Genomic DNA, 27317 nt, shown 5'->3' with positions numbered 1-27317 from the left:
CACTTGGCAATGGAACTGCCTGTCAGTCAATTGTCCAATTATTTTTGAGCCTCTGGAAATAGGGCATTATGTATAAAAAATATCCCAAACAGTTAATGTACTGCTTTTGTTAAATCCCTTAAATCCCTTGAATGAAAGCAGAAAGTCTGCACTTCAGTCACGTCTTGATCTTTTGATTTAAAATCCACTATTTTGGTGCACAGAAGCAAAACTACACCAAAGAAATTAGTCATTGTCTTCAAATTTATGGTCCTAACTTACAAAATACAAAAAATTTGGGTCTCATCAACAAGTGGCCACTCTGAACATCTAGTTTTTGAGGTATGTTATACCTACAGTATATATCACACCTCAAAAAACTCGATACCTGCTCCTACTAGGGACACATCCATCATGCAAGTGTAAATGCAGCCGTAATAAGCAAAACAAGGAAATGAGAACGAGATACAGTATTACCGCCTATGTCAATGATATATATTCAAGTATATAAGAAAGTTAAAAGAAAATGCATCCATTAAAATCATCTAAACCTAAGGCACAAAAATGTAAGTGTGTGTTACAGCTAGTCTTAATCTAACAACGCGGTCCTGTAATGGCACACATGCTTATTATTGCAACACAATAAGCTGCACTTAAGTCATCTCACCCACTCTCTTCCTCCTTACCTTGTCTTGTGGAAAAGCACAACACAGTGAAATGGTCTGAAATACACTCTACTCGCAGTCTAACTGATTTACACGTAATGTTGTTGTATGAGAAGAAAAACTAAGGACCGCATAAAAGAAAGTTTCATAAGAGTGTATTGGATAATCAGAAGGTAATAAATTTACATCATCCGTATTTCATTTTCCACAGCGCCGTCTCTGCGCTCCTCTGTCAGTGCATGCTGTCTCGCTCTCCCCTTTCTCTCACGAACACGGAAAGCGATGCAGTGTGCAGGCTTTGCAGCAGCTTCTTTCCTCCTGAAAATGGAGGTGGCTGCTGAACTCAGCATTTTACTTCCTTCCATACCATTTCTTCCTTCTTCTTTTTTTTCACTAACGCCAAAATACCTCTAGCCCCTTGTTATATTATATTCCTGGAGCGCAAACACACACTGTGGGTGTATGTCACAGAGTGACTTGAGTGGTGCTGAATCAGCGTAATAATAAATGACGTCTGGATCACGTACATTTTCATGGATATTTATTATAGATATTCATTTTTTCCACATGGAAATACCAGAAAATGTTAGGAGATCAAGTCTGGGCATTTTTCAGAGTTGCCCTTTCTCACATGTAGCAATCAGCAATGTTCTTGTTGCTAAATACTGGATCAATTTGGGCAAAGGAAACAGATCTGCGATGTCACATGTCACACAGAGTCTAGAACAGTTCAGGGCTTTAATATATGTGTGAAAAAAAAGGTCTACACACTTTATGTCACTCGTTCAATGCGTAACGCGTCTGTCTGCAGCTCTTTTTGCGTCACACAAACAGAGTTGATTAAGCGGCGATAGTTTTAGGGAAGTGGCTGACAGTGATTTACATCCAGAAAACACTGTGAAGTGGGGCGGAGAGCAAAGCATCTCCAAGGAGGAACACAAACACACATTTACGAGCTCGTACGCTCTCTGTGGCCACATGTCCACTCACTCACAGGCCAATGCTGCTTTTCAGCCTCCCACAGCGCAATTCCCACTCAAGCATCCGAAGCGCCCATTTGGAGAAAGTGGGATAGATGGAGGGAAGGAGAGAGGCAGACCAGGAGTGGTGAACGGGGGTTGGATTGGGGTTGAAGGAGTACCCATGCATGCAGAACCAGAAATTCACTCATCCAGGCCTGGCTTAAGAGCAAGCCATACTTACACTAACGCTCTCATAGTCATACACAGACCCACACTTTCCTCCCTGGAGACCCCTCGGGCCCTGTAGTGTTTCTATATCAAGTTGGCCTGCCAAGTTCACAAACAGCCTCCATAACATCACATGCTCTTACTGCCTGATCTGTACAGTGGCCTGCCTAAATGGGAACGCCGTGTTCGTGAATGCAGCTAAGTTCTGGCCTATATGCTTACTCTGTCAGCTCCCACCATTCCCCACCAGCTGAATCTGCCAGAAACTTGGGTTATTTGTCCTTGTTTCGGCTAACATCAACCTGTTCCTTGTAGTTGCATTACATTTACCACAATTTCATTCTTACTTCAACATCACAAGAATATATTGCATATTGTGCTTAAAGCGGCCATGCTTGGAATAAAGACAAGAAATTTACATATCAAAGAGTACAGTGCAGCCGCTGCCTAGTGTGACCTCTTCTGTGGAGAAGACTAAGTTAATTAGCGCTTCTAAGCTCATACCACATTACCCACAGAACCTCAAGCCAGTATCTCTTTTTCTCCGTCCATCCACTCTGTGATTTTATTCCATTGCCACTGGTGTCCAAACTGTTGAGCTACTGTTGAAATGTGTGGATCAGGAAAGCAAAATAAAAAGTTACATTGCATTCGACAGAGCTGCAAATGCAATTAGGAAAAGACATTATTTTACACTAAAAAGGAGTCAAGCCCATAATTTTATTTCTTCTGTGATGGATTAAAGGTTGTTTAGTGTTTCAGTGTGGTGTTCAAAAGTTGCAGGTTTCATAGAATGACATTCATAACTGCTGACATATCGGCACTTGGCTCTTTTTTCCCCTTTCTTGTGTGAAACTGTTAGACTGTGAAAGTAAATGCCTTTCCAGTTCAAAGACAGGAAAGAATTCCACTTGGGGAGACATTTGTTTGACAGATCGATGGCGACTAGTGAGGGAGTTTGCGAAAAACTGGCAAATGTTATCTCTTTTTTCCTGGTGCTGCAGAATAACTTAAAAGTGACAAAGTTTCATCTCTGAAGGGTACTGCAGAGTCACAGCCTGATGCGCGGGGGTCCCCTCCTTACTTTCCGTCAAGTTTTTGCCCAGGTTGTTGTTACGCTAAAGGACGAGGTTATCGTCTTCTAATTAGCACACATCTAAAAGTTAAATGAGACTCCCAGGTGGCTCAAAGTTGATGTGCTCTTGTGTGTGAACTCTTCTGCTCTCAAATTCATATACACAGATGGTACAAGGCTTGCAGATGCAGCGCCGTCAAAATTTCCTTCTCCAGAGAGGCGTTGGGAGAAAAGGGAGCATATTTTTCTAATCTTCAGTCATTCCTGAATAGATTGACCTGAACTTAAAGGTGAAAAAGACCCAGGGTGATATTTGTTCACTGGTGCAATCACAAATTTAACAAACATGATGGAAAAAATGAAGCAAACAATGTTCCTTTTGTTTTTTAATGAATGAATGAATGAGGGTTCCCTACCTAAACGTGGATGTAAAAATGGATTTGCAGGCTATGCAAAGAGCTGGTATTTGTTCTGTCAATGTTTACTTCAGTGTTCAATCATAGCGTTGATGCCATTTGTTTTTTTCCCACCGCTGACACCGAGCGAAAGACTAATCATCTGCTGATGGTCTTTGTGTTTTGTGCTTCTGCAGCAACACGACTGAGGCTGGTGGGACGTATATCAAGAAGTGCTGTAAAGGTTTCTGCATCGACATTCTGAAAAAGATAGCCAAGTATGTGAAGTTCACCTATGACCTGTACCTGGTTACCAATGGCAAGCATGGCAAGAAGATCAACAACGTCTGGAATGGGATGGTGGGAGAGGTAAAAAGAGCCTTTTTGTGTGTGTATATATAAGTGTGCCTGTGTTATTCAACTACCGTATTACTCATCTTGTTGGAAACTAAGATCATCACACATTGTGGAGATGTGCTTTGATGGAGCAGCACTTTGCTAATACAAAGTGATACATTTCAGATGAAAACATGTATTAAGGTTAAAGTTCATCCTCGTTCTTCTAAGTGGGGTACCTGCTGACCCCACAGGTATACCTTTTATGATATCATACAGGTGTTTCATTCTTTTATTCCAAATTTCCTTTCAGTTACTTGTTGCATGTTGGATGTTGCAGATCATCAAACAAATTTCAATTAGACAAAGATAACCCGAGTAAATCCAAAAGGCAGATTGATGATTAATGATGATTTGAATGAAGTGAAAACAGCTATCCAAACCTACCTGGCCCTGTGTGAAAACGTAATTGGATCGATCTCCAGTTGGCGTGTCAACTTATTCTTGGGCAAGATACTGAGCCATGAGTTGCCCTGATGCATCCGTTGGCGTGTAACTGGTGTAAATAAAGTTCTTGAATCTCACATTTGCAAAAAATATCTTGCTGATCAGATGAACTTTTTTGAGTTTGAGTCCCGTTAAATCTAACACAACATTTAAACATGCAAGCCCCTGAACTAGCGATTCGCCAACAATGACCCCTATATGTGATCAGGAGGTAAATATTGCAGGGCAACAAATGTGTGAGCAACCAAACCTCAGAACTGATGCCCACTGGAAAGTTTGATCTTAAGTAATCTGTAATCAAAGGCAGATTTAACTAAAAAAGGTGACCAACAATTTAAAATGTGCTTTTTTTTAAAGCAGACTGTTAGAATGATCATTTAGTTTTTCCAATTTTTTTATGTTTCAAAATAAATTTAAATATCGCCAGAGCAAATGTTCACAGAGTGTAAAAAACAAAAACAAAAAACAACTGTTACTATAGCAACTCAGACCTGAAGACCCAAGTTCCAGAGTTAATTTTAAGACTATAAACTTTGCATTTTTTAATGCTTTATGTGGTGGGGCGTGGTTTGCGGTGCCGTGCAGGTGCGTCCGCACGGCACCGCAAACCACGCCCCACCACACTTAATTAATTCATTTTATGGGTTGAATGTTATTTGTATTTGTTTTAATCCTATTTTGCACTACTGCTTACATATTGGCTACATTGATTAAATTTCAGTATGAGATTAAAAACTTTATTTATGTGCAATCAGTAATCTTTACATTCTTGTGCACAGATTTGTCAACATTTACTTTGGGTGGAAGAGACAACATGTAGTTAGCCTAATGAAGACATTTGTTCTACTCTGTGATAGCTATCGAGGGTGTACTCCACCTTTTGACCCTGTGACAGCTGGGGTGGAAATGGATCCAGATGGATGAACGGATGAGTAGATTGTAACTTTCTCTTCCTTTCTCCCCAATCATTCCTCTTATGTCCCTGCTCTCCTCCCTCCTCCTCCCCCTACCCTGAAAAGGTGGTCTATAAGAAAGCCGTCATGGCCGTCGGATCTCTGACGATCAATGAGGAGCGTTCTGAGGTCATCGATTTCTCCGTCCCGTTCGTGGAAACTGGGATCAGTGTCATGGTGTCCCGTAGCAATGGAACTGTGTCCCCATCAGCCTTCCTTGGTAATTGTCACCAAATAGCTGCTCTTCTCTTGTTAGACTGAGGAGAGAACAAGAAGAAAACCTGTCTTGTTTGCTTCTCTGGTTTGTGTTAGTATAGAACAGTGTTTGTTTTGAGTGTGTGTGTGTGTTCCCTCAGATACAGCACTGACAACATAATTCACTTCTGTTACACAGCTGTCAATACTTGCTCTTTCATCTGAGGGATTTAGCTGAATGCCCGCTTCCTGCCACAGCGACTCTCACTTACCCGAGAGGCACTTAACCGCAGGATTTTAACCTAAGAGACCACGGATATCCCCGTTATGGTTCCTCAGTCACGTTCATTTGATGCAGAGTGCTTTAACATTGACATCCACAACAGTTCGCGATGCCACTGACCCAATGCACACACAAGCTTACATGCAAATTGGCTGCAGGAATTTCCACGAAAAAGAGAAACTCTAACACACACAGCAAGGACGCACACGCAAGTACACATGCTGACATGCGTGGAAGCATGCAGTTAGTGGTGTGAAAATGGAAATTATAAGGGCTTAGCAGGAAAACCTCATAATGGCTGCTTGCCACTCTGCACATGCACACTCAAATGCACACATCCCGGTGTGCGGCCCTATGCCAGCAGTGCTCTCCCATACATTAGAGCAGAGTTTAATCTCTGCAGTAATGTTAAGGGCTCAGAGGGAGGACAGGAGTGCTGACACCAGGGCTTTCTATACTGTACCCCTTATTCCACAGCCAAATAGGAGGAACGCCAGTATATATGCAAGTGGTTTGGGGTAGGTGGGTGGGGTGAGATCTGTAGGGCTTCTGAACTTAGAACGGTCTGCTTGGACATGGAGTTCTTCCCTCAGTATGTGTGTGTGTGCATACGGTATTTCTGACCTGTTTATTCCTTCAGTTTGTGGAAAGACGAGGAGTGTGCAAATGATAAGAAAAAGTGACGGATAAGCTATAAAAAGTGCAGTATTAGCTAAGCATTAGCACGACCTCTGTTCTCTTGACTTTCTCTCTTTCTTTCACAGAGCCATTCAGTGCATCAGTGTGGGTGATGATGTTTGTGATGCTCCTGCTGGTGACTGCAATGGCTGTCTTCATGTTCGAATACATCAGTCCTCTTGGCTTCAACAGAAACTTGGCACAGGGAAAAGGTGAGTACGGACACTAAAGCTTAATTTAGACTTCTGCACTGATTCTAGCCTATGCCAACATTTATGCCTGTGTTGCTGTGGTGCTGCTGCGTGTAGTCACATTTCTAAGGAGGTACACGTCAAGTTATGCCGTAGGGTTTCAGGAGGGTTACAATATACCTACGACATAAATTTAACACAGAAGCACAAGTCCACTGCTCTAATATTGGGTAGTTTAAATTGCATGTCACTTGTTCTACAAATAGATTTTGAAATATTTGTTTTCTTTCTTTCTAATTTTATACCATCCATCTCGCTTTCCCACACACACTCTCTTTCCTCGTTTTCAGACCCTCACGGCCCTTCCTTCACCATGGGCAAGGCAGTGTGGTTGCTGTGGGGTCTGGTCTTCAACAACTCTGTGCCGGTGCAAAACCCAAAAGGAACCACCAGCAAGTTCATAGTGTCAGTATGGGCCTTCTTTGCTGTCATCTTCTTGGCCTCCTACACTGCCAACTTGGCCGCCTTCATGATTCAGGAGGAGTTTGTCGACCAAGTCACCGGGCTTTCAGACAACAAGGTAACGAAGAACGAATGAGGTAGTTTTATGATATGTTTTTTGCAGGCCTTCAGTTTTATATCATACAACAGGATTAGAAAATCATCATAGGATGAAGGGGAAAATGAAGCATAGTACCTGTTTTTGTTGCATGTGGCACTACCGTTCCTCTCACAAAGTTCCAGTCACCTGAATTCAAATGTACAAGTTTTACCGTTTTAAATCCAGCTGGAAATTGTGTTCTGTTGCTCCAGAATGAATTAACATGGGCTCTGTTTTATGCACTCAGAATCAAAATGACATGCATATAGAAAAATGCAGCAACAAACAGAAAGACTGGGATATTAAAAGAAAAGGTCAAGCCAAATGTAGTGAAACAGATTGGAGGGTTGGAGAAGGCTAGACAAAAGAGCAGAGTGCTTCCAAGGACAGAAATACAGATGTATTAGAGGCGATACTATCAAGAGAAGGCTGACATAGAGGGTTTTGACAACAAACAGACGGAGAGAGGGAGGGAGGGATGGTGTAAGAGGTACATCAATTGGCAGGAGAGAGACTGAGGACTAGCAAAAGGCCAAGACACACAAGATGGTACAAGACAACAGGCAGACAGATATGGGCCAGTTTGAAGGCTGAGGTAAGGGAAGAAAGGCATTAGGAGGGAGAAAATAGAATATGTGGAAAGACAGGGAGGGTTGGGAACGAAAGGAAACAGACAAGAAGGGCAAATGGCCGTTTAGACAGTTATGCTGAGAGAGGCTGGCCATCGAGCCAAATGCGACCGACAAAATGATGAAAAGCATTCCTCGTGCGGGGCCATGTTTTGTGTAGTTTACTTAAGGTGGGTTTAGACTGTTAGCAGGCACAAACAGATGCACTCTACTGTACCTATCAACCTGAGGGAAGGATGTAACACCACTAGTGTAAATTCTTATACTTTGGTACAACCATTTCCTTTAATATGCAATTATAATCATTTTATATGATGAGGCAAACACATTTTTTTCTAAAAGTAACATTTTTTTCTTCCAAAAGTTGCAGGACCAAAATGCTTCACAAAAGTGCACACACATACACACAACACTCTGGTGCATCAGTGCTCAACGAGATGAAGTTTAAGATTGCATCACTGCCCTCAATGCATTTGGGAAATATAGGCATAGTTTCCAAAGCAGGCTTTTGCCGTTGTTAGTTACCATCCCTAAGTTTGGTGCTTTACCTTTAGCTTTCTGGCTAGCTTGCTGTAGCTGTGATAGCATACATTCCTGTTGAATATTAGTAATGGACAGCGGTGTGAATCAGATAGCTCCCCTTCGCTGTCTTGTTATATCAGTGCGTGTAGGTGTGGTTACAGCTAATATGTATTTAAGCTAATGATGATGACAGATCTTTAAAGGCAGCAAATAGTTTACTACCACTCAGTCTGAAATGTTAGTACTGATAGTAGTGATATATGTACAGGCTCATCTCTACCATATACTTATGGTGCTCACAAACTATGTGCAGTGGACAAGATTTTGCACTTTCTAATGAAAAGTGGCAGCAGTGTAGAATAGGCTGGGTATCGTCACTGATTTCTAGAATCGTTTTGATTTTTCTATCTATAAAAAGAAAGAAGATTTTCCTGGCCTGGGATTTTATAGCAGATGACCTTAAAAATATTCTGCAGTAGATCAAAAATGAAAGAAAACCATTAATCAACATATGAACATTACCTGATGCTGCTGAAGTGAAGCAGAGCAAAGTTACAGAGGTTTTATTAGAGACACAGCCAAGCATTTTGCAATTTTGCATAATTTTAAAAAGTGAAAAGTTTAAATTTGTTCAGTATTGAACAGCAGAAATGAGGCTTTCTTTTCGGAAGTAATTAAAAGGAAAAAAACAGCGCTGTAAACAACGGCAGTCTTGTGCGTAAAAAGCAAGTGAATAATGCAGAAAACAGAGATTTTTAGATTGGAAACTGTTCTTGAAGTACAGAGACAGAGAGGTCTGCATGAAGTGTGATTTTTATCGTGGTGGAAGCAAAACAGGAAAGGTCAGAGGGAATTCATGACGATGTTTATGTGAAGCAAAGTTTGGATCTTCTTTTGCTGCTGGTTCGGTCAATATTTTTGGAGAGAGATAAAAACCTGCAGCTTCAGAATCAGCTCAAAAAGGGCGTAAACACAAAGCGCAGACCCACAGAAACATCAGAATCAGCGAGCTGTCGGCTTTCAGCCCCGCCTGTGTCCGTGCCGTCGGGTGAGAAAAGCGACATCTCACTGATTCTGATCCGTCGGCGGGTCCACGCTTTGCTTTTACGTCTTTGTGCAGAATCCGTGTACCTGCTCTCATTTACTGTTTTAGGTGTTTGGTGGTTGTTGAAAGTTTGTGAGGTTTAACCTGAGATTCTGGCGTTTCGTGCAAAATACATTCATATTTAAAAATCGATTCTGGATTTTATTGAGTCAATATCACGTTATCCAAGCTAGAATCGATTTTAATCGATAAATCGATAATCAAAACCCACCCCTAGTGTAGAAGCTAGTTTAACTAGTGATCGTTTTAGCATCGCTGTTGGCATTGCTCAAAGATCATACTAAGTTACACAGGCATTATTTTACAGACTTTGTAGATTACATTTGGTGGATGTTTGTGCCAAATCTAGGAATAGAGAGCTTTAAGAATTGTATGCAAGTATAAATTTAAGTTGATTACATTAGTTACTAACAGAATTCTTAGAATGGTCTGTGAGACACCTGTGGGGAAGTACAATAGAACAAATTACTGGTAAATAAGTGTTTCTCCTAAAATTATACATTAACTGCACGACTGGTCGATCGCTGTGTCACATTGTTTTAATTTTAAATTCCTACTAACTGAAGCCTTCAAAAAAACGTTTTGTTTTTGTTTTTAAAAAAGTGTATTTTACATGTAACTTTCTTAAAGCTGCAGTATTTGTGCATTGGGTCCATTTCAGTCAATGGTGACAGGAAGAGCTGTTTTTATTTGTTTTAATAATTGATGAAGAGAAAGCAATGGATGTTTACTGAGCTGTTAAACTTGTTCTCTAAGCAGCCTGCTTCATGCACAAGTGGAGAGCAGTCAGTTAACAGGTCTTTGGTGTTTTATGGTGCATGGGGATTTGTCTTTGCAAATCTGGCTGCTCTTTCTCTGCTTTTCGGTTTTGTTTCGGTTTCTCAGCATTATAAAATTGCTTTTTGTGAAGCCTACAGACTTCAAAGTTCAAATGTAAACAATCTGCTGCTGTTGTTGGAGCTGTAGTAGCTTTCAGCGGCATTATGATGAAAGAAATAACTAGGTTCTGGCACTTTCCACATGCATCTACTTAGAAGAGATTTAAAACATCTAAATAATGTTAAAAAAAAACAGTCACATATGAGCAAAACATGTAGATTTGTAGACATGCAGACAAATTCTGGGAAGCGATGGGACATGAAAATGTAGCGTGGAGACCTCCAATGACTCAGTCACTAAAAATAGGATGGCACAATACGACCACTTTTGATCGCATGGCAATTACAGAGGTCACCTGGTGGGAGGCAGCCTTCATCCAAACATTGACTGTCTGACTGCAGTCACTTTCAGACAGACTAGTGAAGGTTTGCAAATAATTGCAGTCTAGTTCATAAATGAGTGCAACTCTTCTGCAATGTGCCTCACTCTACGTAAAAGCAAGGTTGCACAGTGCCTGCTATAATTCAAACATTTTGTTTCAAATCTACGAGGTTCTGAGTAGACAACAAATGTAAGTTGTTAATGTAAATTTTTGTTTGACATGAATTTCTGTGGACATTGCAACAGATTTGTGATTTTTGCCAGTTTATCTCAGTTAATTGAAGTCATTCCATTTATTGGCATTTTGATGCACCAAAGTCGCTTTGAAGACTGGTGTGATCGCAGATCTGCTCTTCAACCATTTTAAAGGCAGCGAGGTTGCAAGTTCATTGCAAATAGTCTGAATAATTTTGTTCATGTCGTGATCTCCACTGTTTTATAGCATAATATTTACACACACAGAGAATAAAAAAACATAGTAAGACATGTATCCGTCTGCATGCCAAATATCCTCGGGCAAGATACTAACCCCAAGTTGCTCTCCAATACATCCATCAGAGTGTGAATGTCTCCGACTGTTCGGCAGGAACCACTTAAGCATAGAAAATTGTGAATGAGTGAAGGAAGCATGTTGCATAAACTCCTTTGAGTGCTCAGGTAAAGTAACAAACCGTTATACAAGAACCAGTCAGTTTATAGTGATTAGGAGATGGACGGGAAAGCAGAAGCAGAACAGACCAAAGAAGACCTGCAGGACAAAATAGAAGAAAATAAAGGAGTAGGGTGAGTTAATAAACATGGCAAAAGCAATGAGATCGATCAAGGTTTCATGATAACCACAGACATTTGTAAGCAATATATTTATATGTTGCACAGAGTTACTATATTTTTATTGTGTTTTATTTTATTTGTTTTTATTCCATTTAGCTTGCGTAGGTTTGTAGGTTTGCTCCTTTCTGTGGTTTGTGGAGTCAACTGATACTCACATTGCCATCCAGTGTCTGTAAACATGTAACCTGTGCCTTGTTTAAGGTGAAAGTTTTTACCTATTTAATAAAACATATTCCAATTATAGTTATGTAACGTACATGGACATAATGTGTAGACTCTCAGTTTTCATTTGAGAGTATCCACATTCAAATTGGATGAAGGGTTTAAGAGTTTTAGCTCATGTGACATCCTTTTTTTTAAATGAGCAAAAGTAATTGGACAATTGACTCGAAGGCTGTTTCATGGGCAGGTGTGGGCAATTCTTTCATTATGTCATTACCAATTCAACAGATAAAAGGAAGATTTTGCTGTGAACAGACAATATGTGGTTAAAGGAGGTCTCCATGCAGGTGAAACAAGCCATCACTAAGCTGCAAAAACAGAAAATAAAACATCTGAAATGAAGAGATTGTGTTAAAAAAAATGCTTTACTTCCTCACATTTTTATACAGTCTTTTTGTTCAACCCACTGAATTAAAGCTTAAAGTTTGCACTTCAACTGCACCAGAGTTGTTTCTTTTAAAATTCATTGTGGAACAGAAAACAAATATTAGAAAAAAAAGGTCTCTGTCCAAAAATTTATGGACCTGACTGTATATGTTCACAGTTTTATTACAGATTATTTAAGGCTTTTGATGTTGGCGTTTGACATTGGGCTTAGTTAATAAGAATAATTTGTGTGATACCTTTACATATCACTTTGATTTTAATACCTATTATTAGCACCTATACACCCTACATGCACTTACAGTACATAAGGAGAAAAGTGTTCTCAGGCTGCTGAGAGAAATTTCTCCTCTGGGTTTTGAGTCTTTTACCCAGGTAACTGGATTTTGTCCTGTGAGAAACCTTCATATTTTAATTAGATTAGTGATTATTACAGTCATTACACACATTACCAGATTTAGGCCAGATGACTCACTTCACTCAAAGCTCACCTCTTACTGATGCTCTCCTTTCCCCATGGCATTGTATTGAAATGCAGTTTAATGTGCAGGGTTTGCGCAACCCTGCATATATTTGATCCAAACTGTGATCTCTTTCTAAAGCTAATCAAACAGATTTTGGCAGCTAACCTGCAAGTAAAAGTATACTGCTGTATCAAGGAAAAGACGCTAAAGTACATCTTATGGATAATTTGTTAAGACCTGGAGGTTTCTGACAGCATGGCAGTATTTGAAAGTTGAGAATACGTGCTTTTTTAAAATAGTCTTTGGAAACCCTGCATCAGAAAATCGTCCGGAAATCTTGCCAGAAAGCCTTGACGGACAACAATCCCCACGATCTGGTTGTGGCTATGTTGCAGGACGGTGAGTTCTTTTATCTACACCTATCTTAGCCTCAAATCCTCTCCTGCCTCCGCTCCTTCATTTTGTCGTCAGCTCTGCATTAAGCTTTCGTTAGCAGCAGCTGGTGCAGTTCTTAAAAGCCCTTCACTGGTAATTATCAAGCAAGAGAAGAGTGCTTTTCAAGTCTGAATCCCAACCCGCCACTCCACCACACCCCAACCAGCCCCTGTCACCCCCCTCTCACTCCTCCTGGGACATTTACCCTCTCCTGACCTAAAAGCTTCTATTTAACCTTAAGAAAGGCACAAATGAAGAAAAGATGAAGAAGGAGAAGTAAACAATAGCAAGGACTGTGGGAGGAGAGAATGTCTCCTAAGGGCTGTTGCTTGTCATGCTGACAAACACACTGTGTGACATCTCCACTAACATATGAATGCGCACTCGTATGCACAGCGCAGTTTGACTTGTCGACACGCGCTCACGCTCACCCTGACCTGATTACACAGCAGAGACACATATATGTGCCGTCAGATGCAGCATGTATAAACGCTTAGAAATATGCTCAAATATATTATGCAGATTAGTTTTTGATGCAAGCAAACAGTGCATCGTTTTTGCAAACAATCAAGCAGATGAGTTTTGTGTATGTTGAACAGACAGAGAAAACAACAGGAATGCTAATAATCTGCTAATGAAATCCTCCAGTAGCAGCCTACAAGTGGAGTCAATCATGTGTTGTATGAATACGTTAAAGCAAAGTAAAGTAAGCCTGTAAGCGTTTGAGATGACATGCAGTGTTATGTTTCTGAGAACCGCTTTAATAATATGGACTGAAACCGTCGGCGCACAAACTAGCACAGCATGTGGTTAGAGTGAGGCTCATAAATACACACTTGTAATTGATAGGGTTTGTCTGCTTCTGGCACCGAGGGCAGATTGTTACCACAGTGCTGGAGGGTTGGTTTTTACCTCAGCTACAAGCACGCTTGGACAAAACTCTTGACCTGTACTCTGATACACTGATTATACCTGAGAGGGGGTTTGTGGAGGAGGCAGAGAGAAATGATGGGAGAATTTAAAAAGAAAAGAAAATCAGCGAGTGGATGGGAAACTACGGCACCAGTGGTTCCTTCAGTAAGGGTTGCTCTTGAAGTGTTGTGGGGTTTTTTTTTTAGAAATTCAAATGAAGATGTGTAACCTCAGCTTTTCCTTTTCCTTCTCCATTGTTCTTCTCATCACAGTTTCAGAACCCATATGCTTACTCGCCTCCGTTCCGCTTTGGGACCGTTCCAAATGGTTCCACTGAAAGAAACATCAGGAAGAACTATCCCGCCATGCACCAGTATATGGTGAAGTATCACCAAACTGGAGTCCAGGATGCACTCGTCAGCCTCAAAACGGGGTAAAGAGACACTTTGTGTGCATGGGTTTTTGTGAGTTTGTTGGTAAGTGCACTTTTACATCATTCATATGTGTGTAGTTTTTTGTGAAAACCTAGGCCTGTGAAGTGTACTTCTTTCATGCCTGAATGTATCCACGCTTGTGTGTGTGTGTGTGTGTCTGTGGTGACAGGTCCTGTGAGACTGTGGATGAATGGGCTTCCTCATTGGGAACAGCAAGGGTTATTTTTAGCGCTGGACTCTATAGTGGGACTGATAGTGTGTAAAGGGGGTGAGGAGTGGGGCGGTTATCAGTCTAACCAAGGAGAGATCTAAAGAGAAAAAATAAAGGTAAAGATGGGGGGAAAGAAAAGTGAGGACCAGAGTCAAGAGGAAGAGGGTAAGAGTTGAAACCCAAGTGCCAAATGTTTAATTGCAGAAAATGAAGCACAAATGGGCCAAGAGACTAGAGAATAAGAACATAGAGAGTGCACTGGAAAAGAAAAGTGAGGCAAGGAGAGGATAAAGAAGGGCAGAGAAAAGGGACAGGAAAGGAAGTATGGAGCATCAAGGATAAGAGAGACGGGAGGGAAAATGAGAACGTTAAATGACAATCGGTCGTTGAGATGACAAGAGGATATTTTTAATTGGTCACTGGCAATGGGGTGGGATCCAATTAGAGGTTCTATAGCTCAGACAACAGGCTGCCCCCAGGGAGAAATTAAATAGAGAAACAATAGATCCTCTCAGCTCCTTATCTTCCATCCACAAGTTACAGTATAAGAAAGCTGGATGTAAACACAGCATCTATGGTACTGTTAGGCACTCTGGCTTCTGTTGTTTTATTCACATGCAACATATATACATGTGTTGAAGTAAACTAATGCTTTGTGCACAACAGCTTATAAGTATACAAAAAAACAAGCTTATCTGTGTATCTGTGGACTCCACCTGCTGAAGGTGTCTGCAGTCAGTAATGCAGTCATTGATATTTCGGCTCTGTGGCATAAGCAGTTGAGCAGCACTGCACCATTCAGCTATTTGGGGCTCGATGGCTGGATTAACTGTGATCACACATAATGCTGAGAGGCTTTACACACAAAGACACACACAAAATCTGTCACAGCCACAGGAACCAAGAATATTCACAGGGGAGCGAAATTGATTTGATTTAATTATTGTTACTCTTTAAAAATAAGCAAAGTTCAACTGTTTTAATGGTTATGGTTAATTTAAAGGGTATTAAAATGTTGTGTTAATACATGTGTTTCAGAGGAGTTTGGAAGTTTATAATGCTTGAACCACCGCATCAGCGTCGCACTGTAACACACTCGATTCTCCAGTATTGAAAACATCTTCAGTCTTAAGAAGTTGATGATTGCCAAATTCAAGTTAGCAACTTTTTCCCCACTTTTTTCAGAAAAAAACACCCATCTATTATGATGAATCATACAGTTTCTCTACATTGGTAACAAAGTCTGACAGTAACAGAGTGGACAATTAATTGCTAGAATAAATGCTAAAAGCACATGGCACAAATCAAATCATGGTTAAAATCCCTATCTGATCAATAATTATTGGTGTTTTCATCATGGTATAATGCTATTATAGTGACAAGTTTGGCATTAAATGCAAAAAACCCAGTAAACATATCTCCATGTGCTTAAGATTTTGTCAGTAACTGTATGTGACATCCTTTTCTGTAGCTTACATAGTTGTGGGAGCAATTCAAGCAATTTATATATTGATTGGTTTTCAGACACAAATTTTTTAGAGAATATATTTTTAAAATAATTTGAATATAATAGAATTATGAAAATCAACTATTTTGGGAGTTTTTAAATATTAAAAAATTAATGCAAAGATATTTTGATTGCAATAGTGCAGTGTTTCCCAACCTTTTGGAGCCACGGCACATATTTCACATTAGAAAAATTACACGGCACACCACCAAACAAAAATGTACAGAAGAGGATTAGGGCCACTGGGAAAAAAAAAAGTGGGAACATCTTTTTTTTTTTTTAATTCTGAGAAAAAAGTCAGAATTGCCCTTTTTTGTTCAGAATTCTGACTTTTTTCTCAGAATTAAAAAAAAAAAGATGTTCCCACTTTTTTTTCAGTGGCCCTAATCCTCTTCTGTAAAACTGTCACAAACAGCATATTGATAATTTTTCCCCTCGCAGCAGGCCTAGTGGAATTAGCTTGGTTTGTCCCCAGTATACCTTTTTTGCTTTCTTCTGACCTGTACTCATGCTGGGGCCTTCATCTGGGTTGGAATTTTCTCCAGGACCCAGGTCAGGGGTCCGTTCTTCGTACCTCGCTAAGTAAGTTAGCTGGATTTGATTGTTGACGATTTCGCGTGATCCTGGATCGTTCGGTGCCCCGAAGCTCATCCGGGACTTGCTGTCATAGAAACAGGTCCGTAAGCGTAAACCTGCTCGGGAGCAGGCTTACTTTATGTAAACAGGATTAGATCGCGGCCACTCAGGTATGTCCGCTTCATTTATACGAAAGCAACGGCGATATTTTACCACTGTTTTACCATAAATAAATATTATCAATGTAACTAAAGATAATGCAGTATTTGATTATTTTATTGATTTCATACAGATACATGAAATACAGTACATTTCCTAAAAAAAGGGAAATGTACTATTAATCATTCTATTTCATGTATTTGATTATTTCAGATGTAATTCACAGTTCAGAGTAGTAATAGTAAATTACTTCATGTAAGCAAGATGAGAGACCACGGCTATAAAAGCGAAGGTGGATTTGGGAAGTCTGTTGCAGCCATGTTCTGTCCGTATACGCGAGCCACCCATTGCGGAAGGTGCAAGATTGATAAGGAGAGTTTTCAGAATTCAGCGTATATTGCGGGATAGACAGGATCCTTTAGCTCAGCGCGACAGTGTGCTCATAGAGAGATATCGATATTCCCGTGAGGGTATTATTTACTTAACCAAATTGTTGACGAGGGGGTGCAGGACCACCACCTGTCTTTTTTTCCTCTGCCCTTTTCTTGGTTGCTGTTATGAACAAACAAACAGATTATTTCAGGCTCTCTTTTCAAGAGACTAAAAGCAATATAAGTGATAAATATTACCATTCTGTAGAATATTCTTATATTTCACTTTTACTTGTTCCCATGTTCTAGTGGGTCCTGTCGTGGCTCTAATGTGAAAGAGGATATAATGTAATATAATATAATATGATATAATGTAATATAATATTGGATAATATAGTGTAATATAATAAATCTACCCTACCGCCTACTGGTGTTGGCCAGAGGGGCCGATGGCGCGATATGGCAGCCTCGCTTCTGTCAGTCTGCCCCAGGGCAGCTGTGGCTACAACCGTAGCTGCTTCCACCAGTGTGTGAATGTGAGAGTGAATGAATAGTGGCATTGTAAAGCGCTTTGGGTGCCTTGAAAAGCGCTATATAAATCCAATCCATTATTATTATTATTATTATTAAATTACTTACTAGTTTAATGTGTCAGCAACTTTCTGCCAGCCCTCTCTCCTTGCTTTTGCAGCCTTTGCAGTGTTCCCTTGCGTTTTAATTAAACTCTGAAACTCCTGAAATCCCTCAATCAAGAGTTCTTGCTCTGCTGCCGTAAAATACTGAGCGCGCTCCTTCGACATTTTCGCCGACCAATCAAAGGGTTGCCGATCAATGTTTCTACTATCGATGCGTAGCCCCTGTTAAGCCACCCAGTGATCTCACATTACTTCATCCAGCTATACTAATCGTCAACAACAGGTGTGTTCAGAGAACCGGAATAGCGAGCTCAAAGTTAGCGCGATGATTTGATCTTGGATGTAGTAAGCGAGGTACGAAGAACGGACCCCAGGTGGAACCAGATAGTCTTCCACAGCACACCTGGTTGGGAAATACTGCCATAGTGGACAAAAACAAATGAAGACAACAAGAAATAATATAAAGAACTCTAGGAAAACCAGGAGAGAATGCCAATAACAATATTTTATGTGACTCAAATACTCTTTAGACTTTTGACAAATGGAATTTTTTGGCAAATTATTACAGCTGATTATTCAAAGGTTAAAACCCCCCTTTGGGCCACAATAAAACAGCCACTTAGGTTTCACAGTGATGTTGTTAATCATTAACATTTCACGGTTTGCCAGATTCTTAGCATTTATGGTGTGAATTCAGCTAATGATACTTGTCTTTGTTGTTTTATGATAGTTTAAACACCTTATGTTATGTAGGCTACACTGCAGAGAGATGTCCTGCAATAGTAAAGGAAAACTCAGAGTGACACTCAGTGTTCATTTAAAGGTGTAGATGTAATCTGGCAAGAAAATGTTTTACAATCTTTCACCGTCATGAACGTGTGGCAGATAAGTGGTGGTTGAATTCCCGTCCAATTCACGTGAGCTACAGCGTGTCTGGCTAGCATCTGCAAACATGCACAAACAAATCCCTGCTTACAGAAATGCACCAGTGCACACTTTCATCTGTTCAATCGCACACACTTGCTGACACACACTCCTGGTTCCCCCACGTTTGGATACACAGCTTGCCTGTGGATGGAGCCAGTGCTGGGTTAAGCTAATTACACAGCTAAACTATCGGCTGTGAGTCTCCGTTAGAGGACTGCATGTGACATTCAGTAAATGCCAACCAGTCACTGCACTATTAGCGGGGCTCTATATGTGTGTGTGTGTGTGTGTGTGTGTGTGTGTGTGTGTGTGTGTGTGTGTGAGAGAGAGAGAGAGAGCATTTACAGGCAATGAGATGGTAACAGAGCAGTGGATACTAACGGCATCTGTTACATTGAAAATGTCAGTTGAAGTGCGGGAGCTTCAACTTTCCACTTTGCAGCCCACTTATTTATGAGTCCTTCTGTGTGCGAGTGTGAAAAGCGAGACAGTGTAAATGTTTGAGTCTGTCTAAAGTTTGTTTAGGTCGTCCAGGCGCCTCCAAGGTCCTATCATCAGTGAAGCGTGGTGTATTGAACCGCCACCACTCCCCACTGTGTCCTCTGTGTGTTTGGTTATGCTTGGGTTGCAGTCCTATTGGAGATGATTTAACACTTTAAAATTGATCTGCAAGCAACACGTTCTTTAAAAAAAACAAAAAAGCCCATCTTCTGTTTTCTTTTTCATCTCTTCACTTCTCACTGACTCGCTTTAAAAAAAGGCTAAACATCTTACCATTTCCCTTTATTTGTCTGTTTTTTGCCTGTTTTTTTGTTTTTGTTTTGTTTTGTTTTCTCTCTCTCGCCCCACAGCAAGCTGGATGCCTTCATCTATGACGCTGCAGTGCTGAACTACATGGCCGGTAGAGATGAGGGATGTAAGCTGGTGACCATTGGTAGCGGGTAACTATCCCTATAATTCAGTTATTTGTAGAGTAATCCTTCAATGAGTAATCATGATTACTCATTAAAAGCATGTTACTTACTAAACTGAAGCTTCGTATTAGCTTAAGCTAAACATTAGCGGTAGTGGCTGACTCTATCCTCTGTCTCTTAATTTAAAAAACTTTCTTTGTAGCTTAATAGAGTGGTGTCACAATTAAACATGTACACAAATAATTGTCTTTAGAGGGGAGTGCAAAATTTTGTTGATCTTGTTGGAAAGTATGACCTCACTTTCCATGTTATGCAACGTGAGAATGATCCCAAAGACACTACCAATGCAGTAAAGCAGACGGGGAGGAGAAAACAGTGGAACATAATGTGGGATCATGCTGACAGAGAACAGAAGAAAAGAAAGTCAACATCCAAAGAGGAACTTTGACCTTCAAGAAGCCTGAAGAACTATTCCTGAAGACAACTTAAAGAAATAGCAAGAAAGTTGCCTAAGAGAGGTCAGGCTGTGTTGAAGAATAAAGGTGGTCGTACCAAATGTTGACTTTGAAGATTATTAGAATTGTACAAACTCTTTTTTGCCCTGTTTCAATAATTGCTGCACCCATTTCCCATTTTACTAGCAAAATGAGGGGTTGCACAGCACTGTATGTTATTGAAGACATTCGTAATTAGAGTTACGCTATATGCTATATTTGTGTATGTGTGCATGTGTATTTCAGGTACATCTTTGCTACCACCGGGTATGGGATTGCTCTACAAAAAGGTTCCTACTGGAAACGACAGGTGGACCTGGCTATCCTAGCAATTATCGGCGATGGTGAGAAACACATACACAGCACTCTCATACAAATTCAAAGTGCATGACACTACCCACAAAGGCAAAAGGTTACACTGCCAGTCCTGTAATTCACCCGCCACACACTCACATGCAAACATCTCTGCTGCCTTGTCTGTGCCTGACAACACAAAGGGAAGGCAGTGAAGTATAAATAGTCCTTTGATGTTATTCTGGAGACAAAGGCTGCTCTAAACAGAGGGCAGAGTGTGTAAGTTATTCTAATGTATTCCTCTCTGCAGCACCAGATGTGTGTGCGTGTATGTACTCTATCTGAATTACCAGATTCCTTTATTACAGTTGCCTCAAAAGTTTTTACTTAAACAAATTTCTTACTGCAAAACAGCGCGAACACGAGACAGCCAGAGCTCTTAGTGACAAGATTCATTTAAGCGTTTTGCTGATGCGAGCGTTCACAGCCACTCACAGTAAGTGCACTGAAGTTGATTAAATGAACATTGGTGTCACAATAATCCCCTCTAACTGAATCTTATCAGGGCTTCTGAGCATGCAGGCCACACTCCATCATGTTTCCATAGCTGGATAATTTTGATAGGAATCAGGCTCTGTGTTTTTGTTTTGCCTTATCTTCTCCTGATAATTAATACTTCTTTGCAGTCCAATCTCTTCATACTTCTTTGCACCATGTGTTATAGCTTCTGGTATAAACTAGTTGTCGTGCACCCCCACCCACCCACAAACACACACACAAAGAGAAAGACAAATGCCAAAAAGATAAAGATAAAGGTGAACAGAGCAAGTGAGAGGGATAAAAGGAAATGGCACGAGACAAAGACCTAAAAAGAAAGTTTGTGTAGCAAGAGGAAGGAGAAATGAATGAAATAGTGATGACAGTGTCAGAAAAGAGGCAGCGTGCACGGAGGTCAGAGAGAGGTAAAAAAAGAAAAGAGGATGAGGCACAGGGCATGGGACAAGAGCAAGACAAGGAAAGCAAGTGTGTCTGGTAGAGATGGGAAGTGACAGAAGGGCAGGTACTTGATAGATGACAGTGACTTGTTGTCTCGGCAGATGCTACATGATCAGATAGACAGAATGTGGGCGGAAAGCATATGGCATTTCATGGGCAAGGAAGAGACAAAGAGAAGATTAATCTGGAGAAAAGTAGAGAGGGAAGGGAGGTGAAGAAGGAAAAGAGACAAAAAAGGAGGTGGCCTGGAAGCCAGTGCCACACTTCGTGTAGTGGTTTTTAAAAACAACAACAAATGTTCACATAAAATACATATAATTAGAAAACTGTAACGTCCTGTTGTCTTAGCAGCACCTGTTTGGCAAGTTCTCCACACTTGTGCTCTTACCATTTTTTTTCCCATTCTACATAAAGCACAGTGCTGAACATATGCATTTCTCATTGCATTTCATATCATCAAGTCACGTTTGGGAATGGTTTAATTTTGATTTATGAGGTAGGCTTATTGTAAAACATAGATACAAATTTTGAAGGAATCTGCTGAACTGGACTGACACATAAAGTCTGAGCTGCTCCATGCTACATGTTTTTTAAACCCGACTTGTAGGGACTTGTGTTCCTGTGTTCCAACCGACTGAACACCAGACTATAGCTTGAGCCGTGTGACTACTGAAACGAGAACAAAATCTGAATTTCAGCAATAGTTTCCCCTCTGGAGAAAAAGCAACAGCATGAGCAGCAGCCTTTCCCTTGAATAGATTAAACAAAAAGTGGAGACAAAGTCACCTGTTGATAACAATGTCATTCACCTTAATTTGCTTTTGAAGCCAGTTCTCGGCATGCCATAATTTCATTTAAAAGGTAGCATGGCTACGTCTAGTCATGTATTTGCAAGTCTGACATGAGATAAATGTTCTTCAATTGTACCAACAGGCTAATGATGTCTTATTGAGTCTGCACCCCAAAGACATCTAGCTGAACACCACCATGATATTTGTCTTTCCCACTAGCAGCCTTAGTTATCCGGCCCTGAATGACACCGATTGGATTAGCCACGCGCCAAATGTCACAGAGGAAGCCGGAAAAAGAGGGGGAACAGAGGGAAAGGAACATAGAGTAAGAAATGAGGAAAGATAAGGTCTTTATTCCTTTGTACCTTTTTTTATCCACATTTAAGAAACATATATTTGCCCTGTTGGCCAACATAGAGGAGACGGTAAGCCCAGTGACAAGTGACAGAATATAAAGGTGCTACCAGCCATTGAATTTATAGATTGCCTTTCTAGGGTAGAAATGCAGTATCTACATTCTTTATACTCAATTAGAGTTCATTCAGGACCACTAGTCAAAAGAAAATGATTATTTTTAACTGCAAGAATTTATATTTGGCTGTACTCTGTGACTCTGTTGTAGGAAAATTAGGAGTGTGGGCTACAGTGAGGTCCCAGCGCAGAACACCAAGTATGACATTGATTATGTGCAAGACAGAATAGGAAAGTGCAGTTGTTGAAGTAGTGGGCTGCAAAGTGGTTTGCAGAGCATGGCAATACTGCACGCCGTACAATCCTCAGTTTCTGTCTGTATCAAGGATCTCACCATTGGCCTAAAATAAATTTGCAGCAGCTTTTAAGTTAACAGTAAATTTCTGACTTGTCTAAACATGGAAATCCTGTATGCCATTATGTTTTTGAGCTATTTGGTAAAGGATTTGTTGTTTTCCTTTCAGGTGAAATGGAGGAACTAGAAGCCCAGTGGCTCACAGGAATTTGCCACAATGAGAAGAATGAGGTGATGTCCAGTCAGCTGGATATTGACAACATGGCAGGGGTCTTCTACATGCTGGCCACAGCCATGGGGCTTTCCCTCATTACCTTTGTCTCTGAGCATCTCTTCTACTGGAGGCTTAGATACTGCTTCACTGGGGTCTGCTCCGGCAAGCCGGGTCTTCTTTTCAGCATCAGTCGGGTAAGCACCCATTTTTGTAAGTATTTAGGTTGCATAAAAATGAAATTCTCTATGAATCGTTGAGGAGCTTTTTGCATTTCCACTGCAGGAGTCAACTGGAAAGTAAATTTTTGGTTAAATCATTTTATCCCCCAAAAAGTCCCTCTACTGAAGCGATGATTTTGACTCTGATATATTACTGCTGCTGATTCACTAACCCTAATTGCAAAACAGCCATCCACTTTCAGCCGACGCACAACTTGAATGAACTTCATGATCACTACTGTTACTGTGTCGTCCATCTCTCACTTTACATACTTCTGCATTACAGCCATCTACTAGCATGGTGGTTTGTTCTATAGCTGCGCACCATAGGGTTAAAAACAGCTTTTGCTGTTTCATGTGATCTTTAGTTTAAGTTGCTTGAAAAACAAACAGACGAAAGAGATGCTTTTGGTGAAAAAGTAGCAGCTTAGAGGGTTAACAGCGGATGTGTCCAAGGCGATGAGCTGCAGTGAAGATTGCAGCTAGACTCGTGGGCTAATAATGTATTATTGGGGTTAGACAGCTCTCTCTTAGTTCTATTTTCTGTCAGCAGAATAAAAGAAAAGAGCAAACATGCACACATACGGGCAGGGAAAGAAAACTGCTGATAAGCTAAGAAACTGAGTTAAACAAGGGAAAGGCAGGACAGCAATACAAAGGAGGATGAGAGGCAGGAGCGCGGGGGGGAGGGATCACGAGGCGGACCTGAATATCGACAAGATAGATCCTAATAGATCCTAATTGCAACATGTTTTTTGGGGGGTAAAATGATGGCAGCTCATGCCAAATCAATGTATTTTCTCTCATTTTTCTAAAAGGTCAGCATTGTCCCCTATTGTGTATATGAACATACAATGGAGACGTGTGTCTCTAAAAGCAGCAAGTTTCTTTGCTCTCATTTTAAAGCTGTGTATGTGAAAGTTAAAAGTGATGTTCGTGCACTAGTTACTTCAAAGCCATTCTCAATAATAATTTAAAACAAAATACAACCTTAATTGCCCGTTTTGTCACGATAAGCTTTGCAAAGTGTGTATTGAACCAAAAGGTTGTTTGATTTCGGGACATGATAAATGTTTTCTGGGAATTAATTTGTGAACTAGTAAGTTGTCACAGTGGTGAAAGGATTTTTTGTTCTTTTATAAACAGCTCTTTGGCTGTTTTAGACATTTAACTGTCAGCTGTTGTTTACTCAATACTTGCTCATTCAATAGTTTGTCTTAAGGTTCAAAAGTCAAACTGATGGTAGTTTTTGTTGTTTACTGCTTTGCTTACTGCTTTGCTTACATGAGGCTTATGTCACATTGTGAATACTTCTAAGAGAGATTCTGGAGATATTAGAAATCTAACCTCATTAATGAATTTTCAGCATCTTACTGATTTGAACTGCTGAGAGTTAAAGAATTTGTGAATGTGTGTTTCCCCTTATTGTTGACAGATGCTATTAGAGAATTTTTAATGTAATATTTCTAATTTTTTATTTTAGAGAAAACCCCAAATGTGTTTTATAATGAAAGAAAGATAAACTGAATATGCTTTCAAACTGTACTTGCATTACAATTACATGGTTACAGTGGGTGACTAATTTTGCATTGGATTCTGTGCATCTCATTCCATTGAATCTCTCCCGCCCTTTTCATTTCTCCTTCCTTTTTCACCTCTCCCTTCCTTCGTCTTCATCCATGTATGTAAATGCAGGGAATCTGGAGTTGCATCCATGGAGTTCACATTGACATGAAGAAAAAGTCAGACCTGGACTTTAGCCCCCAGGACAAAATGCTGAAGCTCATTAAGTCGGCCAAACAGATGACCAACATGTCTAACCTGGGTGGCTCCGGCATGAACTCGCCCAAACGAGAGTTCATGCACTCGGCTGGTCCTATGATCATGGACATGATGGCAGAGAAGGGGAACTTCATCTACGCTGACAACCGAAGCTATGCCCCCAAAGATATGATCTACGGGGATGCTGGCGACCTGCAGTCCTATCTCGCTAACCGCCACAAAGATCATCTTAACAACTATATCTTCCAGGGAGGTCAGCATCCTTTGACCCTGAATGATGCCAATCCCAACACAGTGGAGGTAGCAGTAAGTGCTGACGCAGTCCAGACTAACGCAAAACCGCAACGCACGCTGTGGAAGAAGTCGGTGGACACGGTTCGCTCAGTACCACCCGGGCCCTCGCCGATGCCTGACATGCTGATGCCAGACCCACGAATGTCAATGAAGACTCAGCGGTACCTCCCTGAAGATGCAGCCCATTCTGACATCTCAGACTGTTCTAGTAGAGCAGCCTCCTACAAGGACCCAGAAAACAACAAGCATCTGAAGCCCAAGGACAACTTAAAAAAAAGATCGGTGACTCCAAAATACCCAAGGGATTGCAGTGAGGTGGAGCTGTCCTACTTAAAGACTAAGCAGGTCAGCGGCGGAACCAACCAAACTGGGAGAGGAGGAGGAGGAGAGAAAATCTACACTATCGACTCAGACCGGGAGCTGAGCCTCCACTCAGACCCCATTCACTACCGTGAGAGCCGCGGTCTTGCTGCGGACGATTTGGAATACCCCGAAATCTACTCCGACCACAGTGACAACTATAGGAAGTGTGAGCAGCCCATAATTCATCTGAACTCCTCGCCTTTGCATCATACAGACTCAGATCTTCTACCAGATCCAGCCTACTCAAAACACTACAACCTAAAAGAGAAAAACCTGTCCCTGCATGAATCCATTGATCGCTACAAACAGACACACTGCCGTTCCTGCTTATCCAAAGTGACTGCTAGCTACCCACCTGCAGGGCCGTACTCCTCTACTGGTTCTGCCTCAGCTTCGGGCACACGTTCACCTTATAATCGGTGTGAAGCGTGCCTCCACACGGCCAACCTGTATGACATTAGTGAGGACCAGCTCCTTGCAGACCCTTTGGTCAGCCCTACCATGCATCACCAACAGCAGCAGCAACCGGATGAAATGTTTGGTCTGTACTGGCCACAGACAGATGGCCCGCATGTCCAAAAAAGAAATCGCTTGAGGCTGAGTCGTCAGCACTCCTTTGACAACATCATGCTTGAAAAGCCCAAAGATGTAGATCTGGGCCGACCGGCACGCAGTGTCAGCCTCAAAGAGAAGGATCGCTTCTTGGACTCCACGTCTGACTCGCACTATGCGAACCTCTTTGGTATGCGTCCCTACTCTGGCAGACTCTTTGGCACTGGGTCCAAGTCTACGCTGTTTAACCACAACCTAGAGGAGAGCAAGAGGAGCAAGTCCCTGTACCCAGCCCATGGCTCGGAAAACCCTTTTCTCAGTCATTCGCTGAGGGATGACACCAGCAGCAGACTGGTCCATGGGCGTAGCTCCTCTGATATTTACCAACAGCTTTCAGTGGCTCCCATCAATACACGCAACGATGCGAACAATCTCCGCTCTTCTGTTAAATCCACCACTTCATTTTGCTCACGGGACGGGCGGATAGCTAATGACATGTACAATAAAGAGCATGCGATGCCTTACTCAGCCAATAAGACTAGTGCATACCCAGCCCCACGTGGCGTCCTAAACTCAGCCCAGTTCAGCAATAGACGGGTGTATAAAAAAATTCCCAGTCTGGAGTCAGATGTTTAGTTGATATAAGAAATAATGTGTTCTCTCCTTCTTACTCCTCTCTGGGTTTGTATTATAATTTATCAACTATGTTATCCAATAAGGGATGCCATAGCCACACTACGATTTCTTCTCTTCAACATTGTAATCCAAACGAACTTGTGCCCACTTGGGTATGACGGTATTACTACTACTCTCTTGATATCACCATTTCTATCCATTCTCTCCCATGTACCAGTGAGACAGCTATAGGGCCAGCACTCTGCCATAAGGTATCCTTGTGTAAAGAGGAGGGTAATCATTAATCCCTAGGTTTTTAGGAGTAGAAAACGACATAGCCCCATAAGTGGAACCAATATGGTACCGTATACGTTAGAGTAACACAGGGCTCC

The 27317-nt window shown here is 41.1% G+C and overlaps 1 protein-coding gene across 1 annotated transcript in view; it reads left to right on the top strand.

Annotated features, from left to right (window-relative positions):
- The window catches only part of grin2aa (glutamate receptor, ionotropic, N-methyl D-aspartate 2A, a), a 163882-nt gene extending 136936 nt beyond the window's left edge, over positions 1-26946 (top strand). Inside the window, exons 6-14 of the mRNA XM_085351498.1 lie at positions 3502-3673; positions 5167-5320; positions 6343-6468; positions 6798-7027; positions 14085-14245; positions 19484-19573; positions 20287-20384; positions 23057-23295; positions 25015-26946. Of these exons, the coding sequence (XP_085207624.1) occupies positions 3502-3673; positions 5167-5320; positions 6343-6468; positions 6798-7027; positions 14085-14245; positions 19484-19573; positions 20287-20384; positions 23057-23295; positions 25015-26946 (3202 nt within the window). The remainder of the gene's footprint in view (positions 1-3501; positions 3674-5166; positions 5321-6342; positions 6469-6797; positions 7028-14084; positions 14246-19483; positions 19574-20286; positions 20385-23056; positions 23296-25014) is intronic.
- Positions 26947-27317: the final 371 nt, after the last annotated feature.

Source organism: Diplotaxodon limnothrissa, linkage group LG4, assembly GCF_057381915.1.
Source record: "Diplotaxodon limnothrissa isolate DT_005_m linkage group LG4, D_limnothrissa_male_GT1.1, whole genome shotgun sequence".
NCBI classification, from domain to species: Eukaryota; Metazoa; Chordata; class Actinopteri; order Cichliformes; family Cichlidae; genus Diplotaxodon; species Diplotaxodon limnothrissa.
This window is presented reverse-complemented; position numbering and strand designations above follow the sequence as displayed.